The sequence below is a fragment of the Bidens hawaiensis genome, unplaced genomic scaffold (assembly GCF_021521415.1).
Source record: "Bidens hawaiensis isolate Kalapana, Puna unplaced genomic scaffold, B.hawaiensis_p1.1 tig00003462_1, whole genome shotgun sequence".
Classification (NCBI taxonomy): Eukaryota; Viridiplantae; Streptophyta; class Magnoliopsida; order Asterales; family Asteraceae; genus Bidens; species Bidens hawaiensis.
Window position 1 is genome coordinate 104,152 of NW_027491192.1, and position 21,407 is coordinate 125,558.

The 21,407-nt window shown below is 35.3% G+C and overlaps 4 protein-coding genes across 4 annotated transcripts; 3 read left to right on the plus strand and 1 right to left on the minus strand.

Moving 5' to 3' along the window:
• Positions 1-345: 345 nt before the first annotated feature.
• Positions 346-2,065, plus strand: LOC143623423 (nuclear cap-binding protein subunit 2-like). The gene is made up of 7 exons (XM_077094337.1): positions 346-617; positions 711-849; positions 936-969; positions 1,082-1,195; positions 1,274-1,330; positions 1,446-1,552; positions 1,662-2,065. Exons 1-7 carry the CDS (start codon positions 346-348, stop codon positions 1,731-1,733), a joined length of 795 nt encoding a protein of 264 aa, XP_076950452.1. The 3' UTR covers positions 1,734-2,065.
• Positions 2,066-7,340: 5,275 nt separating this feature from the next.
• Positions 7,341-9,298, plus strand: LOC143623417 (putative serine/threonine-protein kinase). Its single transcript, XM_077094331.1, has 6 exons — positions 7,341-7,660; positions 7,781-7,896; positions 8,004-8,220; positions 8,309-8,546; positions 8,634-8,784; positions 8,865-9,298. The coding sequence occupies exons 1-6, from the start codon at positions 7,585-7,587 to the stop codon at positions 9,147-9,149; spliced, it is 1,083 nt and encodes a 360-aa protein (XP_076950446.1). The 5' UTR covers positions 7,341-7,584; the 3' UTR covers positions 9,150-9,298.
• LOC143623418 (V-type proton ATPase subunit G1-like) lies at positions 9,202-9,834 on the minus strand. Its single transcript, XM_077094333.1, has 3 exons — positions 9,743-9,834; positions 9,568-9,668; positions 9,202-9,468 (listed from the first exon to the last, which is right to left on the minus strand). The coding sequence occupies exons 1-3, from the start codon at positions 9,828-9,830 to the stop codon at positions 9,325-9,327; spliced, it is 333 nt and encodes a 110-aa protein (XP_076950448.1). The 5' UTR covers positions 9,831-9,834; the 3' UTR covers positions 9,202-9,324.
• Positions 9,835-13,919: 4,085 nt separating this feature from the next.
• LOC143623419 (putative aquaporin PIP2-2) lies at positions 13,920-15,420 on the plus strand. The gene is made up of 3 exons (XM_077094334.1): positions 13,920-14,748; positions 14,845-14,985; positions 15,098-15,420. Exons 1-3 carry the CDS (start codon positions 14,149-14,151, stop codon positions 15,209-15,211), a joined length of 855 nt encoding a protein of 284 aa, XP_076950449.1. The 5' UTR covers positions 13,920-14,148; the 3' UTR covers positions 15,212-15,420.
• The last annotated feature ends 5,987 nt before the right edge of the window (positions 15,421-21,407 follow it).

Here is a 21,407-nt window from a genome sequence, read left to right on the forward strand (position 1 = left end):
ATTGATTCCCAATTAAAAACATCATGCATCAATTTATAAAGGTGTTGGGCCACTCTTATGTATCGTTGCAATACTTTTATAATATTAATTTAAGAATTGTGTATATAAAAGTTACACTTTGTAATTTCACTAGACTTAGCATTTGTATAACTAAGGAAATAACATTAGTTTAAGATTTGGGTATATATTACACTTTTTTTTTTCACTATTGTGCTTAAATTTAACATGTACGAGGACTTTAATGTGCCATATTGTTGAGGGACTTTTGTGAGAAAAAAAACAGAAAGTAAGTTGGTTTTTTATGGTATTTGTTTTTTATTTTCACATTCTCCATTTGCTAATAAAATGCTCACTCTGTTTCTACATGATGATATGTGGTATTTCGTATGCCAGGATCCAAACAAGATTTCTGCATACCGTGACAGAAGGTTTCCAGGAACACAAGACGAATATGAACATGCACTCCAAACTTCAACCACTGTCTACATTGGTAACATGTCTTTCTACACAACCGAAGAACAGCTTTATGAATTGTTTTCTCGAGCAGGAGAAATTAAAAAGATTGTCATGGGTTTGGATAAGAACACCAAAACACCTTGTGGCTTCTGCTTTGTCATGTAAGTCATGACATCAAAATCTGTCAAAACTTATTTAAATTCTAATTTACTGCTAGAGAAGAGAAGTAACCTTTTTATGTTTGTGGTTTTCAGGTACTATTCTAGGGAAGATACTGAAGATGCTGTGAAATACATAAGTGGGACCATTCTAGACGATCGTCCTATTCGTGTTGACTTTGACTGGGGATTCCAAGATGGAAGGCAATGGGGCCGTGGACGAAGTGGTGGACAGGTGACAAAAACTCGTTCTATAACTTTTATCTCATTGTTAAGATTTTTCATATTTTTGATCTATTTTGATTTATAATTTCTGAGCAGGTGAGGGATGAATACCGCACGGATTATGATCCAGATATCCTTTTAAAGCTAATTTTTTAACTTTATATTTTAGTGATACATTTGGTGATCTTTTTGTAAATGAAATAATATGTGGGCTCTATAAGTTATTCCTTGACTAGTCAAACATAGAGGCGGTTATGGAAAATTGGTGCAGAAAGAGTTAGAAGAACAAAGGCAGGTGGTAGATTATGGGGTCGGGTCGTTGGGATCTTTTCAGCCGCCTCAGATGAGTCACAACTGTAAGTTCATAACTTGCCTGTTCAGTTATTTAAGTTCATCTTACATTATATGCATTTGCTGAGTTTCATGTCTTGCAGATGGAAGACATGGAGGTGGTGGTGGTCATGGTGGGTCCCATCGATATGGTAGAGGAGGTGGAGGTGATACATACATTACCATTTTTCATGCCTATATTATCTTTTGCTATTTAAATGCCTTTTAAAGAAAAGATAAGCTGTGTTTTAATCAAGTTTTTTTTACAAACATTAGATTACCCTCGGAAGAGATACCGTGAAGATGACCGGCGGGGCCCAGATATCCCCAAGAGGAATTCTGAAAATGAACCTAGAAGAAACTCTGATAATGACTCCAGACAGGTTATCATTAATAATGCTCTGTGCTTTCTTAGTTTTGTGATTGCACCATTAAACAAGATTTAATTTGTTCTTGATAAAAATAATAAGAGTTATATTGTCATATTTTCAGGAGAGAAATCCACGTTTCCGTGAGCGTGGTGACTCGGATGACGAGGAAGATGACCGGAAACGACAGAAGTAAATGGAATCTGTTCGTCGGTTACTGTCATTCTAGGTAAAGCTGTTGAAACATTTCATGTATGTACAATATCGTTGAGATCTATTTCGCATATCAATAGTTTGAAATTTCTAGGGAGAGAAAATGAATTCTTTTTATTTTGTTGCAATCTATGCTTCTACTCTAGTCTTGGGTTGGGTTCATATACTTGATTGGAGTGTCATGGGCTCATTTTTTATTTTGGTGGATTGATTGATGTATTTAACTATTTGCATATGCTTTTTAAGTTAGTTAACCACAGTGTTCGAAGGGATGCCAATCGTGTCAGGTTGGTGGGCATTGGGTTGACGAGTCAAATTGTTTAACTGAACGCGACCCACATTTTTATCCATGTCAAAAACATCAAACATAACCGTTTAATCCGCTTATCTAAATTTGTCAAAAGAGTTGATGGGTTGACATGTTTAATTAAACGGTTGAGCTAGTCAATCCAAAAACGACATGTTTATTACCTGCTTGGTTGAGTAAAAAATTGTCACGCTTACGACCTACATCCAATCCACATGTTTGTCCAGGTTGTGGGGAATAACTAGGACTTCAATGTCTTGATATAATTTATTTAAAGTTTAAACTTACCAAAATAGTCCATCTTTCTAAGAAAAACAACTTGGTCACAATATGACAATGCCAACCTGTAATGTTGCTTTGGGGTTTGCATGAGAAAACAAACTTAATATGCATCAGAGGTGTTAGTTATTTGCATTTCCATGATGGACAATAACACAAATTGTCGTATCATGACATTTTCTACACACCTTGTCACAAGGTTCAAGCTGAACCCTTCAAAGGTTTAATAATTAATATCTTATATTTTGGTCAATCATCCCAGGAGTTTTAATAAAATGTAAGCGTGATAAGTATGTATGAAATGGTCTAAGGTTTGGCTCTTTATTTTGGTCAAAACTAAAATCATAGAAGGTGTGTCATGCATTATTATTAGTTTTAGGTTTTTTTAGCAACATGGAGTAAATTATCATATCTAAAATCTCATTGTTAGGTGTTGTATATTATATAATAATATATCTTAATAGCATATATCTAATACTTTTTTTAATCAAAGACTTTTCAATTTCAAACAAAGCGCCAGTCTAACGGATTGAAACACTGTTGTTCATTTTTTTTATAAATATTTTACTGATTGTTTAGTTGAAAATGCTACTAAATTATTAATTTTATGACTTATATTATAATTTCTTTTCTATGTGCCTCATATCTTTTTTTGCTAAAACAAACAAAAGAAAAGGTCGAAGGATGAACTATGGCAAACCACGTGGACTTTCAAGTTTAACCAAACAATATGAATTATGACATATTTTATGTTTTAGATTTTTACCACTTCCATGAAGAAGTTTTCTATGTATAATGTTATTTCCACCAAACAATATTGTTTATTGTATTTGCTACGCGCCAAATTCTGAAAGAAAGAAAAAACAAATGTTACTTTTCCGCGTAACAACAGGATGCATGGCATTTAAAATATTAATGCTATAATGATAGACTATACTAACTTTGACGTTTACGTAGGCATCCCATACTTTAAACGTATGCCGCCAAAGGATGTTCATTATTTAATTTCAAACCTATAACCGAAAACCATATCAACCCAAATTTGATTAAAATTGTACACTGATTAAAACTGAACTGAGTTACAAGTTTGGTGTTAAATTGAAATTTTAAATCGGTTTTCATTTCATAAAATATAAATTTTGTTCAAACTGCTAAACTAGATAGAAAATAATGTGTCATGTAGCCCAATCAATATACAATTTTTGTTCAATCTTATTATCTTATATAGTCCAACCTGATATCTACGTAAATAATAGTAAAAATAACATAAAATAGATTATTATTCGATCTATTTGAAAACTGAACTTACATTCGGTTTCGGACTGCATCTCCATGAAGGATACTCGAAAGTCCAAGGAGGTTCTGAATGGAAAATCATGGACAACTGAGGCACTATGAAACGATATAAACGGAATAAACTACAAGGAGCCTTAAGTTGAATCATTGTACAAATACTCAATGCTCCTTCATGCCAATATGCCATGTACCCATGCCCAAAACCATAATTGTTGCTACAATAAATTGTCCTAAGTACCTAAGTCATCACATGATATCAACAATACATAAAGTCTTTCAAAGTTGACCGACTAAAAAAAGGAAATGCTCACACATTTACACCATGAGAAAGAATAACAAACTCCCAAAATGAACACAAATCATGCCGAAATGTACATGCCACATATGACTAATATGAGCAAGGAACCCCAACTTTGGTATTTTGTATCATTGCAACATTGCAAGTTGCAACATAGGTATGTGTCGACAAAAATATTTGTCTTGAGTTTTGCCCGTCACTCCTGGCCTCTTTTAATTAGACATGAACCACATGATGTCAATAATACATAAAAGTCTTTCAAAGATGACCGACTAATAAAGAAACGCAAACACATTTACACGATGAGAAAGAATAACAAACTCCCAAGCGAACACAAACCATGCCGAAATGAACATGTCACGTATGACTAATATGAGTGAAGAAACACGGATCTACTCCCCACTAATGGGTCCTAGATCCGATCAGTCAACATGGTAGGATACGGTTAACTGCCAATACGATATGAACTCAATTGCCTAAAGTCTAGTGACGAAGACCTGCAAAACAGACACCGTGAGCTCGTTACGGGAAGGACAAGAGGGGGGTCTTCCCGTAACCACCCTCCGGCGTAAGAATAAGTACAGTTCTGACAAAGATAATGCTCTTAAATAAATTGAGAGAGTACACTGAGAGTGAATGAATACCTCATGATGATTGACAGGGTATTTATAGCCGAAGGGTGTGGGAATGTGATTGGGCCAGCTGTCCCTTTAGAAGATGCTCGAATAACCATCTGGATACGTGTCTTCATGTGATAGGCTCAGTCTATACGTTGCATGTGCATGTATAACAACCTGGACACGCGTCTTTATCTGATAGGGTGGAATACACCCCTTGGCCATGTGCACGGTTATAACCGCCTTGCCATTTGTCCTTATGTGATTAGCTGAGGAATTACGTATTGCCCAAGAAAGCATCTTGGCAAATCTTCTAGAAGGTAATTAGTTATTGACAGCTGTCCCGGAGCATTACCTCGCGGTCATTTACGCGGAAGGATATTCCTTCTTGTGGATGACCTTTGAGGGTGCCAGGATGCTTCCGCATGCCTTGTGGGAATGTTTCTCCCTCAGATGATTTATGCGGATGGTTCATATGTCCCGCGGGTGCCTTATGAGGGACTTCTGGTTAACCTGCGGGTAGCACTTAAGGGTATTTGAGTCTTTTTTGTACGCTACCTCTATGAGTAAGGAACCACAACTTTCGTATTTTGTGTCCTTGCATAGGTAGGTGTCAAAGGGGTATTATCGGGTCAGTTTAATGACTTGTCGACAAACACATCTGTCTTGTGTTTTACCCATGACTCTTTTAGACAAGACACAAATTGTTTAGTGTCGGTTGTTGTACATTGGCATTGGGAATTTCATGCCCATGATCATAAGTATTCATTCACTATGCTTTATGTAATCATGATTTGAATTGACCACATATATAGGTGTCTAAGTTAGGCATCAATAATTGGTGCATTGTCATAAAAATATCTGTCACGAATGATTTTTTAAGAACATCACAACAACAAAATTCAACAAACGGCCATATAAACGTTGTATTATAATATTTTAATTTTTTTTCTTAAAAACTCACATTTTTTCTACAACAAACCTTCACGTACCATATTAAAAAATATTATAATTATATATGTAGATAAAAAATCTAATACAATAATTCGTTATCGTACATTACGTACGCGACACCTTTAACCCTTGATTTCAAAAACAAGCTAACCCTAAAATTAAAAGTACGCGATTTGTTCGATGTCTGCCACCTCTGTCGTCTCGTCAAAGTCCACCATCTACCGTCGTGACCATCATCTACCGTCATGAGCCTCGTCCTCTTCTACCGCGACCATCAATGACTCTCTGATCGTTGTTCACAAGTTTGTATATTTTAGCAATTGATCAATTAACCAACTAAAATTGAAATTGCTGAAGCCAATTGATCAATTAACATAGAAATTGATCCAATTAATCATCAATTTATCCAAACAAACAGATCTGGATCTTCAATCAAATCAATTTTTGACTTGAGCATAATAAGGTTTTAACCTAGAAAGTATTAGGTTTTAAGCTTGAACGTTTTAATTTTTAACCTCGAAAATATCAGGTTCTAACCTTGAACAATTTAGGTTTTAACCTTGAACGTTTTATATTTTAACCCTGAACGTTTTAGGTTTTGGAAATTGACTTGAACGTTTTTGTTTTTTAAACCCTGAACGTATTTGCGTACGTAGTGTACGTTAAGTCGCCCCTATATATGTATATATATGCATGCGAGAGAGAAAGAGAAGGTGGCCGCAAAGTCACAAGCCTTCCACCTTGCAAGTTTGTTGCATGTTTGTATTCACAAACTTCGACTCTACAAACTTGCTCCACAACAAGGAAACTTTGTCTCTCCAAGTTCCTTCTTTTGTCACATCATTCGGAGCTCGGGTTGAACAACATGTTATAGATGCTCTAATCACAATTAAAATGTTTTTGTTTAGAGTAAACTAAACGCTTTAATATAAACATAAAGATTCTCCAAACGATTATATTTTCCTTGTGATTTTTTACACAACCATGGCTGCAAATATCACGTCTGGGCATCGAGTACTTCCGTCTAGGCCAAATATCTGCAAGTCCCTAGTCAATCAACCTGACAGCGTCTGACGGCTTATGCAACCATGCACATAGCTATAATTATTAACTCCAATGAAACCTCATACATGTTTGATACATTATCAGTTTCGGTAAAATTTCTCAACTATAGTATTCTTATATAAACTAAGCTAATGCAATTTGTACGTAATCTTTTCCTATATCTTTGTTCTTCCTTCCTACTTCATTTTTAATTTGTGTTGCTCCAATCTCTTTCAACGAATCTTCTTCATAGACAATCTTTTTAATTTTACTCACACCTACCTACTTACCGTTTATAACCTTTCTCTCATATCCAAATTAAACTACTTCATTTTAAACGAGGGGCTTTCCTTGGACCCATTCAAAATAAATTATATTTTCTTAAATCCTAATAAGTCTCTGTTTCATTATTTAATGAGCTTTTTCATTTTTTAAAACGATTTTAACTAAAAAATAATTACTCTCACAACATAGTCTAAGAAATATATTAATTTCTTTATATTTCCTTCGCTTGTTATTTGAAAAAATATATTAATTTGTAAAATCATCATTGTGCTATTAAACAAATAGAATCTCCATCATATCGTTATTATTCCACTTGCACATACATATACAAACAATTTTAAACTAAGATTCCTGTAACAACAAAAAGTCAAGTGAACTTGTTTCGTGGGAGTTGCCGATTAAACGTAAATAAAACCAAACCCATATCACCTTAACTTCTTAACACACTTTCATTGAATATTATTATTATTATTATTATTATTATTATTATTATTATTATTATTATTATTATCCTAATCTTTCTTGTACTTGGTCATAAACACGTACCATGTGGAACCAAGATCTGTTCAAAGGCTAATGGTCCAAAGTCATCTCAGGAGGTCAACATTATTCTTTGATTCCGTCTATATATCATCTTCATTAATCATTTTTCAATCCCCATTTCTCAATCTTCCATAGTTCCATACCCAATTCCCATTAAGATCCAGTTATATACAAGAATCCGTATAATTATAGTTTTAAAGTTTACACAATTATGAAGATTCGTTTCCCATGTTTACAATGCTTTTGTTCAACTTCAGATGACAAGGTGGTCCATAAGATTGAAAAAGGTTAGTACAAGTTTGAAAAAAATGGATTTTTTTAAGAATTTGATATGAATATCATGGGTTATTGTTTTCTTGATTTTTTAAGGTGTTTTTCTAGAAATTGATATAAAATGTGAAATACAGGTGGAGAGAGTGGTACAAAATTTAGGTTATTTTCTTACAATGAGCTGAAAGTTGCCAGCGATGGTTTTAGTTCCAAGAATAAAGTTGGAGAGGGAGGATTTGGTGCTGTTTATAAGGTGATTTTTGTAAAAAAAATTTTTTTTTTTTTTATATGAAATTATAATAAGAAGTAGAAATTTTGCAAGAATTCTCTGTTTTTTTTACATTAATGTGCATTGAACAGGGTAAACTAAGAGACGGGACTATCGTGGCGATAAAGGTGTTATCGGTTGAACTAGAATCAATGAGAGGAGAACGCGAATTCATATCCGAAATTGCTGCATTATGCGATGTACAACACGAGAATCTTGTAAGTCTTCATGGATGTTGTGTTGAAGGAGCTACAAGATGTTTGGTATATGATTATATGGAAAACAATAGCCTTGCATATCAATTTCTAGGTATTTTTCTTTAAATGTTTTTAATAAGAAAAATAAGTTTTGTCATGTGGTGATTGTTACCAACCGTCTGCTTTTTTTATATGTGTAGGTGGTGAGCAAATCAGGTACAATTTTGATTGGACAAAGAGAAAGGATGTTATTCTAGGAGTTGCTAAAGCATTAGCATATCTTCATGAAGAAAAGAACCCTCATATAGTTCATAGAGATATCAAAGCAAGCAATGTACTTTTAGATCACAATTTTAATCCAAAAGTTGCGGATTTCGGTCTTGCAAGATTATTTCAAGAAGACACATCTCACATTAGTACTCGTGTTGCGGGTACATTGTAAGTCCTAAATAAACATGTTATTTTTTCTTGGTTTCTAGAATTTTAATACAGTGTAACTAACATTAATAAATACATTAATTCTAGAGGATATTTGTCCCCCGAGTATGCAGTTAGCGGACGTTTGACTCGAAAATCTGATGTTTATAGCTTTGGTGTGCTACTTATTGAGATAATAAGCGGACGGTCCGTCGTTGATTTTGATATGGAACATGGAGAGCAGTTCTTGGTTGACAAGGTAAGTTAAAACTTAAAACCTATACAAGAATGTTCTTGATATGTTTGTATTTTGTAATTTATGCAAATGTGTTTGTATAGGCATGGGGTATGTATAACTGCAACCAACTAGTAGAGCTTGTGGACCCTTTGATGTTGAAAGGGGATCATGATGATGACAGGTTAAGAGCCGAAGCCGTGCAGTTCATGAAAGTTGGGTTATTATGTGTTCAAGAGGTCACAAAACTTAGACCCCGAATGTCAAGCGCCATCAAAATGTTGACCGGTCACAAGAGCGTCGAAGGAGTTAATATTTCACAACCCGGGTTCTTGGCTGATCTCATGGATGTTAAAATCGATAAGAAAAAGTCGAGTCAAACTTTTTAATGTCTAGGTTTGAAACTAACATATACAAGTTTGTTTATTGATATCTGACAAATTTTCAAAAATGATATAGCTTTATTGATGTGTCAAAATAATGTTCATAGTTCCAAAAATTATGACAGTAAATGCTGCATAAACAAACTTATTCATCCCAAAAACAAGAATTGTGAATTGTAAATTAAACCTTGACTGTGGTGACTTGGGTCATAAGCAACTTGACAACTTCTGGTGAAACTTTTGAAGCTTGTTGTTTCAAGTGATTGATCTTTTGAGTCGTCTCTTCATCGAGTCGCTTAACATTCACTCCAGAAAAGCCAGTTGACTGTTTATATATCAATGTACAAAATTTTTAAATATTATAAACACCTCATTATCATGGATTTGATCTGAATAACGAACGAGGGTTTATTTTTATCTTTACCTCTGAGACTGTTTTCTGGTATTCTTTCTCCATTTGGGTGCGATATTTGGCTACTTCTTCATCGGCTTCTCTCTGTGCCTGTTTAAGTTTGTTCGTTTTTGCTGAAATAAAACAAAAACCATTAATTGTACGATATTACAATTTATATGTTTTCATGGAATAATGGAAACTATACCAGTTCTTGCAGTGTTGACAATTTGTCGAGCTTCTTGTTCTGCAACTAGCAATTGCTGAATTCCGCCTTGTCGTCTATAATCTTCCATATCTGCAGACGGCAAATTGTTACAAACTCTTTCAGCACATCCAGGGATATATTTAGTTTTTCATGTTAATGCTCTCTGATACAAACCCAGGTTAAACGTTTGTTCATTTAAAATTTAAATGAACAGTTCATGAACATAAACGGACATATAACTGAACAAATGTCAACGGACATTTATGACCAAACGTAAACGAATATAATTATGACCCCAAGATCAATAAATGTAATTTTCAATAGACTTAATTATACTATTTGGATGCAAAAAAAATAATAATCACATTCTACACATCAAATTTGAAAAAGGTATATCAAACAATATCAAATTTGAATCTTACGATTTGGAAATCATGTGTATATATATCTTAATGGTAGGTATCTCTAATTGAAATGAACATGGTGATTGGAATTCAATAATATCAATTGCCATTATTGTTATTCTTTGGCATTCATAGACCAATATAACAGAAATAATAAATGTTTGATACGAACAATTAAGATTAAGATTAAAAATAATAATAATAATAATTATTAATCTTAAACGTACCTTCCTGTTGCTATACAACACAGTGATGCGATCAAGATGAGATGTTTAGGGAGAGATTAAGAGTGGAGGGCTTGGTAATAGGTATGGCCGTTAATATTGGGGTCCTCTTTAACTCTTTCAAGGATGTTTGTTACTTTTTTAAATATCATATATTTACGCTGACATCCCTAAACTATATACATAATTTACAATGGACCTATGATCAAAAGATGTTAAAAAGTTTTACCTTATTTTAGTCACACACCATAATAATATTTTCTCTACATAAATAGTATTAATATCATTATTATTATTATTATTATTATTATTATTATTATTACTTTTGAACTCTGATTTCTTTTGTATTGCTTCATACATATGTACGTTAGAGCCGATGATCTCTCTGGAAGACATCTCTTTATCCATGTGGATAGAGGTACAGTGTGCCTACATCCCACCCTCCCCAGACCCTACTTATAGCTATGCTATTTGTGGGACTTTACTGGGTATGATTGATTGATTGATTGATTTTGGTTCTGTACTCGTGACACGAACATTAAAGACAGGGTGAGGAGAGTGGTTAAACTCAAAGTTTTAAAAATCATTATTTTATTCGTACAAGTTTTGGTTCAAAAATGGTACAACTGGTTGAACTGGAATGTACCGAAAGGTTCAACCGGATTCAATAGTTTACCCAGTAATTCTATATAAATACAACTGCAACTCTGGAAATATCTCAAAAATAAATTAATAAACCTCAAACATGAAGCAAATAACACACATAAACAATAATCGAGTCAAATAGGAACTTAATCAATTACATAGCAAATTGTCGGTTACTATGTTTACTTGTTTCAACTTTATCCGCTAGGTTAAAAGTCATTTCTAAATAATTTGGGCGCAAAAAATATAAAAAATCTCTTGGTTTAAAACCGGTTTGCCGGTTCGAACATGTATCTTTTTAAAAACCTGCGGTATGATATTCTATCAAACCGCCCAAAAATACCGGTTGCCTTACCGAAATCTGATATAACCGGTTCAACCAGCCAACACGTATCGGTTTATTAAAACATTGGTTAAAATTAAACTTGTGTTATGCAAGTGTCACGATATATTTTTATCGTAGTTACTTGAACTTGTTTATAATATTTTCTATCAAGTAGGGATGAGCACGGTACCATACCGGTACCGAAAATCCCGATCTCGAAAATCGCAAATTTTTTGTACCGGTACGGTAGCGGTATTTAACGTAAAATTCGGGAAATACCGGTACCGTATGGGGAAAGTAAAAGAAAAAGACAAAAGCTATCACACATTCTTTGTGAAATGTTATATGAATGTAGTTCCATTATACACGTGAAAATGTAACACACTTTAGAAAGGTCTAGAAAGTGTGACAACCAAGTCTTAACCTGTAATTTAGGCGAATTAAGTCTTAAAAATCCACTAAAGTTAGGTTAAAGCATAAAAGATGCGTAATTTTAATTTTTAACAAAGAGGAGTCTCAAACGGAAGATCATTACAAAATTGAGAGTGGTAATAGACAACGGAGTTAGGAGCTGCCTAAAGATAACCTAACTTTAGTTGTTTAGACAACTTCTTTGGTTGGCAAATAGTACAAGTGATATTTAATGGCTCGATTTATAAGGTTATAAAAATTTAACCTATGCATTTGGAATTGTATTTTCAATAAGATTTGATTTTATTTAATATTTGAATATGTTTATGGTGTGGGGGAGGTATCAAGCCGCATGACGTATTAAAACCTTTTATAAATCTTATATATCGTCAATTAATTGGTCTCTAATAATATGCCTCGATATTCTTTTGTTATTTAATGACAAAGTTTTAAGAAATTTTTTTAACGGACATTTGATTTTATTTATTTTCAGAACAACATAAATCTGTTAGAATTAAATAAAATATAAAAAATAAAAAAAAGAAGAAAAATTGAAGCTGGTTTTGTTCAAGGAATTAGAGTTTGCTAAAGGAATTGAAATGTTTAACTCAATTAGTTTATAAAGTAATTATTTGTTTATTCTTTAACCTAAAAAGGTTGGAATTTGTTGATGACTGAGGCGTTACTTTTAGTAACGATGACACCAATGGTGACATTGTAGAGAGACAGTGACGATGATGTTGGTAACAATGGAATATAAGCTTCCAATATCTTCATTATGAACCCTTCACAATTTGGACTAAGTTTTAAACTACCAACTATTCGTAAAATTTGTTATAATTTAAAGTTAAATTGAAATGATATTAACATACGAGAAACCTTTTGAACTATTAAAAATAGTGTTAACAAGTTAAGCATCTACCTCTTTGGCTCTTTCTATTGATAAATGATTACTAAAATATCATCTCTCAAAATAATTTAGTGGGTCAATTTGTATATTTGAGTGTAATTTAATTTGTTCGTTAGGAAATATATTGAGCAAGGTCTTAAGTGGAACCCACCAAAGTATACCGGAGTCATGCGGCCACACTTTATTGAAACTTGTATGTTATGTATATTATCATATATTGACTAATTCGAACATTGACCAATATAAATAATTGGAGAAAAATCAAATTAAGGTTGATACATAATGATCGTAAACTTAATATTATTCATGAGCCAAATTGAGCAAAGGCTAGCCTGAGCCCAACTCAAATTATAAATCAAGTTTCATGCTTAGCACCTTATCTAAAACTTTAAATCGAGTGCAAAACTTGAGCAAACTATTTATATTTATTAAAAATAGACTATAGGCACGAAATATTTATAAAGTTATAATTATTTATTGAAAATTAAAATACTAAATTATATGAAAAGAGAAAGGAAAACACAACATTCCAACATAAAGAGACATTTCTTATTTTGAACGTTTGCAATTATTTTCACATATCTATTTGTCCGTTTCATATTTAACGTCATTAATTTTTCATAGAAGCAAAAATGAAAAAATGGTGGTGACGTGGCAGCACCACTGCCATGTATTTCCTTTTGGTAGTGATAGATGATTGGTTGGGTTAGCAAAATAGAAGACCTCACACCGGTTCTGGAAGATGATTGGTTAGTGGAATCCAGGTGGCACAAGGGCGGTGGTTGGATGATGAAAAAATGTGGGCGAAAATGAAATGGACGGTGGTGGGTGAAAGTGACATCCATTTCCACTCTGTAGCAACTATCATGGTCGGTTTAACACATAATTATTAAGGCTGAAATATACCATTAAGGGGTCACTTATTCAGTTTAGTTTAGTTTTATTGACTTGTTTAAGATAATAAAAAGAAAAGTTTATGATAATACAAATTAGTTGTCACTTGTCTCTCACTTCTTAATTAAAAAACATTAACTTATTAATATTTCTATAGTTTTACATATTTATATAAGTTTATTCATATACTCCTAGTTTATGAACTATTCATATACTACGCCTTTAACTTATCATATTTTGTGAAATTACATCTATTTAACTTATCAACTTAACCATTAAAAAGGAAAAGGTGTATATTCAAATATTTTATAAAATTGTCCTTATCTTTAATAGATTTATACATACGAATGAGTTCATTTATATATTTGTGGGGCTTAATTCTTTTTGTTAAAAGTAATTTTAATATTTTAGCTACATTATTGGTGGTTAGCAAAAAAGGAAAGCCTATCTCATGCTATCTTGTCATCTTAAGGTTCTCGAGTCTTCTACTGTATGCATCCTAAGCATATAAATAGTCCCACTTGTGTACACTCTTCTCATCATTATCCACCACATCAATCTCTTAACACACTAACACAAACCAAGCTTCAGATATGGCTAAAGACATTGAGGTTGCCGGTCACGAATACGGTGCAAAAGATTACCAAGACCCTCCACCCGCTGAACTCTTTGACGCGGAGGAGCTCACCAAATGGTCTTTCTATAGAGCCATCATTGCTGAGTTCATTGCCACCCTCTTGTTCCTTTACATCACTGTCTTGACCGTCATTGGCTACAAGTCCCAAACCGACCCCAACCATAGCACTGACCAATGTGGTGGTGTCGGTATCCTCGGTATCGCTTGGGCATTCGGTGGCATGATATTCGTCCTTGTTTATTGCACTGCTGGCATTTCAGGAGGACACATTAACCCTGCGGTGACATTTGGATTGTTTTTGGCTAGGAAGGTCACCCTCCCTAGGGCCGTCTTATACATAGTGGCTCAATGCTTGGGTGCAATTTGTGGTTGCGGTTTGGTTAAAGCTTTCCAAAAATCCTACTACAACAATTACGGCGGTGGTGCCAACGAGCTAGCAGACGGCTACAGCAAAGGCACCGGCTTGGGTGCGGAAATCATTGGCACATTTGTCCTTGTGTACACCGTCTTTTCTGCCACTGACCCCAAGAGGAACGCACGTGATTCTCATGTCCCAGTAAGTACTACTAGACTTACTAGTATATACATAATACCTGTACACTGTACAAGTCAAGAATCTTGTTTTAAATATGTATATTTATTTGTATTATAGGTGTTGGCGCCTCTCCCTATCGGATTTGCTGTATTCATGGTTCACTTGGCGACCATCCCCATCACTGGGACCGGAATCAACCCTGCTCGTAGTTTTGGTGCCGCTGTCATCTATGGAAAAGAAAAGGCTTGGGATGATCAAGTAAGCTATAACTATCTCATTATTAATTTGGGTCATACTTATTTTGCACAAATTTTACGCCACAAGATCATTTTATATAAGCTAAATGTGTGATTTAACTCGATATGTGCAGTGGTTATTCTGGGTGGGACCAATGATCGGAGCCGCCATTGCCACCTTCTACCACCAATATGTACTGAGAGCAGGTGCAGTCAAAGCTCTTGGGTCATTCAGGAGCAATGCCTAAGCATGAAGCTTATTGTATTTTCGAAGAAATTGTAAAAAGTTGTCTTCCAGGAGTCTTTCTGTCTTTACTGTATTTGGTATTAAGGGTACTTAGCTTTTTTTAATGTGCCCAAAATGGTCCTGCTTCCAACTTCCAAGTCCCCTGCCTTTTTTTTTATGTCCATTTATTCCCTCTTGTTTTTTTGTAATTGGTCAAATGAAGGATGTAATATTGCCGCCCCCCCCACCCCACACAATCAATAATATTAAAGCCAAGAGTTTTCTTGCTTGTTTCATACGTTGGCATGGCTATAAATTATTGTGTCACTAAAAGCTTTTAACCATTAAAATTACAAGGCTTCAAGGTTAAATATATATGACATGTAAGTTTTTTAATATCACACTATTTAACACAAACCCAAATAGTTCATATTTTTTTAACAACAAATGCTATATTTATCCATTACTTCTAAATTACACAAAATCCATACTTCTAAATGTCTAAATTACACAAATTTTCTATCTTAATTGGAATTGAACCCAAGACCTCCTATTTATTATATAAATCATAACTTCCATTTATTCTGTCAAATGTATATTAACTTCTAAATCATTTGCTATTATCATAGTTGGTGAATAAGCTAAGCTCTAGTCATGGTAAGCTCACTCGGTTGTGAGATATACATTAAATAGCTGTCACACCCCGACCAAAGGCGGAACATGCCGGGGTGCAACGTGATTGGACAAATACACAACACTATTTGAAAGGATAAAACTTTCTCTGTATAATTTACATCAAAATAGGTACAATATATATACACAAGTTTGACCATGAATTATGGAGAGAATATCTCTAACCATAAAGGATAACAACAACCATTCAACAAACTTCAAAATTTGAACTCTACTTTTAGCGCCTATTACCCCCCTTCAAGCGAATAGGTAGTGGTCCAACCTGAAGTTTCGTACGAAAATGTTCAAACAGCGGTCGGGGTAAGCTCTTGGTGAATATATCAGCTACCTGGAGCGTGGTTGGAACAAATTTTGTGTTTAACCGACCTGCAGAAACCAATTCTCTAATAAAATGATAATCAATGTCAATATGTTTGGCTCGCTTGTGTGCAACCGGATTTTGACTTAGAAACAATGCACTTTTATTGTCACATAGTAACGTGGGTCGGTCCGGTGGTAAGGCGTATAGTTCACGTAGCAAATGGGTTAACCAAATGATCTCGGCAGCGGTGTTAGCCATGGCTCTATACTCGGACTCACAACTTGAGCGAGAAACACTAGGTTGTTTCTTTGCGCTCCAAGAAACTAAGTTACCTCCTAAATAAATAGAGTAACCGTAAGTGGATCGTCTAGTCTCAATACACCTTGCCTAATCAGCACCTGAATATCCTACCAAGGCAGTTTTGAGGGGTCGATCAAACGTTAAGCCGAAAGATAGAGTACCTTTAACGTATCGGAGTATACGTTTGACGAGTTGAAAGTGAGCAGTGGTTGGATTTTGAAGGAATTGGCTAGCTTGATTAACGGCATATGATAAATCTGGTCTTGTGATTGTTAGGTATTGGAGAGCACCTACTAGAGAACGATAAAGAGTAGGGTCATGGAAAGGTGAACCGATGGAAATGAAGGTGTCGGTGGTGGTAAGAGGAGTTGGCATCAAGTAGACCAGCTCTAGATAAAATATCATGAGCATATTTGGCTTGGCTTAGGAACAATCCGGATTAATTTTGAATTGAGTTACTTCAAGACCAAGAAAATAATTTAAGTGTCCAAGGTCTTTGATTTTGAACTCTTTGTGTAAACGATCAGTGAAGTCCTTGATAACTTGTTCACTGTTACCGGTTAGGATTATATCATCGACATAAACGAGTAGATAAATTAGCACGATGTCGGTTTTATAAACAAAAAGTGATGGGTCGGCTCGACTACAGTTAAAACCGAGAAAGGAACTTAGACGTTGGAACCAAGCACGTGGTGCTTGTTTGAGACCATAAAGAGCACGGTTAAGCCGACATACATGATTAGGAAAATTCGAGTCGATGAAACCCGGTGGTTGTTCCATGTAAACGGTTTCGGTTAAGTGTCCGTTTAAGAAGGCATTGTTGACATCTAATTGACGAAGTTGCCAATTATAAATCGTGGCAAGACTAAGCACGACTCGGATTGTTGACGCTTTTACCACGGGACTGAACGTGTGTGAAAAATCAAGACCGGGAACTTGTGTAAAACCTTGAGCTACCAAACGGGCTTTGTAGCGATCAAGGGAGCCATCCGCTTTGTATTTGATACGATATATCCATTTCGAGCCAACAACATTGGAATGCGCGGGATGGTTTACAAGTTCCCATGTGTTGTTATTTTTTAGAGCGTCGAGTTCATCACGCATGGCCGCTACCCAGTTTTGATTTTTGAAAGCTGTTTTAATGCCTTTAGGGATGTGAGTGGCAAAAAGAGCATGATGTAAATGATTTGTTGAAAGATCGGCTATATTAGCAAAATGTTTTCTTTTGTGTACCCCAGATTTGGATCTTGTGTTCATGGGGTGGATGGAGGTTGTTTGAGGTTGAGTGGTATGTGTAGATGATGAGGTAGCAGGTAAAATTTGAGAGTTGGATGCAATTGAAGAGCTGGATGGATTTGGTAATGGGACTGAGATAGTATTTTCGGTATGGGTTGGGTGTGTTTGTGTTTTGAGGTGTTGTTTGGGCTGGAGTGTCAATTTGGCTAGGAGATGGGCTTGGAGTGTGTGAGTGAGGTGGTCTAGTGTAATGTGGGCAGAGAGTACATATGGTATTTGTTGGTTTTGGGGTATTATTTGGAATTTTAGGTGTTGTGACTGTAGTGGAATTAATGATTGGTTGGGGAATATTATCATCAAAGTTGGATAATAAAAGTTTTTCCTCATCAACAGCGGGAACAACTCCAGTGAAGGGAAAGGTGTCTTCATCAAATTTTGCATGGCGTGTTATATATATGCGTGAAGTAGAAGGTTCAAGACATCGATAGCCTTTGTATTTAAAACTATAACCAATAAAAATACACGGCGCACTTCTAGGAAGAAGCTTATGTTTGGTATAATCTCTAAGATAAGGAAACACGCGACACCCAAAAACACGAAAAGTGGCATATGAAGGTGGTTGTTTGAAGAGAACTTCAAATGGAGATTTGTTTTCAAGAAGAGGAGTTGGAAGAAGATTAATGATGTAGGCGGCAGAAGCAAAAGCATCAAGCCATAATTTAGCTGGTGTATGAGAATTAAACATCATAGCTAAGCCCGTTTCGGTTATATGACGGTGTTTACGTTCGGCCCGCCCATTTTGTTGTGGTGTGTGAGGGCAAGATAATCTATGATGAATGCCATGTTGTTGAAAAAGATTTTGGACCCGATGATTGGTGAATTCGGTGCCACCATCACTTTGGAAAACCTTGACGTTGCATGTAAATTGATTTTGTACAAGGTTTAAAAAAGTGATTAGAACATTATAAAAATCGGATTTAAATTTTAATGGGTAAAACCATGTGAAACGTGAGAAGTCATCTACAAATATAACATAATACAAGTAACCATCTGTAGATAAAATAGGCGCGGGTCCCCAAAGATCACAATGAATTAAATCCAATACATGTTCAGATAGTTTATTATTTTCAACAAAAGGTAACCGATGAGCTTTAGACAATTGACAAGACAAGCAAAGACCCGGTTTGGGTAATAAAGAGGTGACAAATACATGACCAAGTTTATTCAAAATAGAAATGATATCAAACGAGACATGGCCTATACGGCTGTGCCATTTATTAAAAGATGAAGAGCACCAAGAGCAGCAACAAAATACTTGTGACTTTGAGATAGAACATAAAATCCATTTTCACAAGTGCCTCTAGCAAGGACCGTCGCCGTTTTTCGGTCCTGAATATTGAAGAAATCATTAGAAAAGAAAACATCAATAGGTGAATCATTGGTTAATCTACTAACAGAGAGTAGATTTTTGGTAAGATTTGGAACCACAAGCACATTATGCAACGGTATGTTATTAATGTCTGTGTTACCAATTTGAGTGACGGGTAATGATTGTCCATTACCGAAGGTGACATGAGTATTACCCGAATCGGCTTTAGTGTCATGTAGACCATCAGTAGATCGGAGCATATGGGTCGTAGCTCCGGAGTCAGCCGTCCAATCTGGAGTGTTTTGTGCTATGTTGCATTGAGCTTGAAAGGCTTGAGCAAGATTTGCATCAAGCGGGGTGGCTTTTTGTGCATAACTTGAGAGATTTGGACAAGCACTCGTGTAGTGACCGTCGGTTATGCACAATTAACAGTGCGGAGGACGGCAGGAATTTGTGTAGCGACCACGGTTGGGAGAAGAGGAGCCTCGAAAACGACCTCGTTGGGAGGTGTCTCGAGAGTTTTTGTTGTGAGACGGGAAACGATTGGGTTGAGCAGAAAACGCCGCTTGAGGCGCGGAGTTCCCATTAAGGGTTTGGAGAAAGATCTCATGGTTTTCGGCTTGGGCGAGTAAGTCACGAAGCGGTGGAGCGGGTTTAATAGTTCGTTGAGAAGTGGAAAAGTTTTCAAATTGAGAGCCAAGGCCACATAAGAACCAATGGTGTTTATCTTCATCGGTCACTGGATAACCGATGGCAGCCAACTGGTCTCAAACACCCTTGAATTTACGACCGAAATCAGAGACTGATGACGTCCCTTTTTGAAGCTGACGAAGGGAATCACGAAGAGTGTGCATCCGTTCGATGGATTGGTGGCTATACGCTTGCTGAAGGGCATGCCAGATATGATAGGCCGAGGTATGGTCGATGGCTTCAGCCATAGCTTCCTCGGTGAGGGTTGAGTGAAGAAGAAGGATAACACGTTGGTCAGCTTCTTTCCAGGCAATATATTCTGGATTTGGGATGGATTTATTTTCGGCAATGATGGTTTCGGATGGTGTAGCGGAGGTGCCATTGATGTGGCCAAGAAGTTGAAGGTATGAAAGAACAGGTTCGACTTGATTTTTCCAAATGAGAAAATTAGTGGAGTTGAGTTTGATTGTGATGAGATGAAGTAGAGTGTGGAGGGGTGTGGTGATTGGATCAGAGGGAGTATGTGAGGTAGGGCCAGCCATGGTAGGATAAAGATGATTAGGCAGGTATCCTAGGCTGTGATACCATCAAAGGATAAAACTTTCTCAGTATAATTTACATCAAAATAGGTACAGTATATATACACAAGTTTGACCATGAATTATGGAGAGAATATCTCTAACCATAAAGGATAACAACCACCATTCAACTAACTTCAAAATTTGAACTCTACTTTTAGTGCCTCTTACTATTTAAAGTGACAATATTTAATTAACTCATTTATTTCAACAAATCAATAAACAACACATCTCGTCCACACAGACAAATTGAATACAAGTAGCAATTATGTTGTTCGTTTTACTAATATCCTAATAGTCTTGGTAACGTTTTCATCAAGTCCTCGAGTTAACAAAAGTCAAACCTGTAACATTTCATAAAATAAAGTTTGTCAACACAAAGGTTGGTGAGCAATTCATAAGTTTGAGCATACAAGTATATAGTAATAAAAAGCTACAAAACTTGTATACAAAACGATAAATAAAAGCAACAACTTGGATAAATTGACAATCGCTAATAGAATTACGTTAGCGCCACCTAGCTACAAGGGGTTGCCAAGTAGTCTAGGATTTAATAGAATATCGTTAATTGCATTACGTTAACGACACCTTGCTACAAGGGGATGCCAAGTAATCTAGGATTTATAGATTCAACCAACCGAAAGCGTTAAACACATAGACATATAGCATAGAACACCAAATCAAGCAAGTATTTAAGTAATGTATACAATCACGTTTGTGGGTTTAAGATTCAAGTAAATAAAGCATTTAGTTTGATAAGTATGAAATGTCACCCCAAAACGGAAGATGGAAAAAGGGGTATGAAAGTACCCACCTCGACTGATGAACCGAGAAATAAATAGATAAATAAATGAAGCTCGAACGGTAAACGAACAGATCCGACTTGAAACGATAAACACCTTAGCTAAAATAAATAATGTAATATATATTAATGAACTTGAAACCATAATGAAACTATATTGGAAACAATGAACGATGAGGTTCGGTTGTAAATCGGATTACCGGTTAATTTGTTAATGATTAGGGACTCGTACTTAATTGATAATTTAAA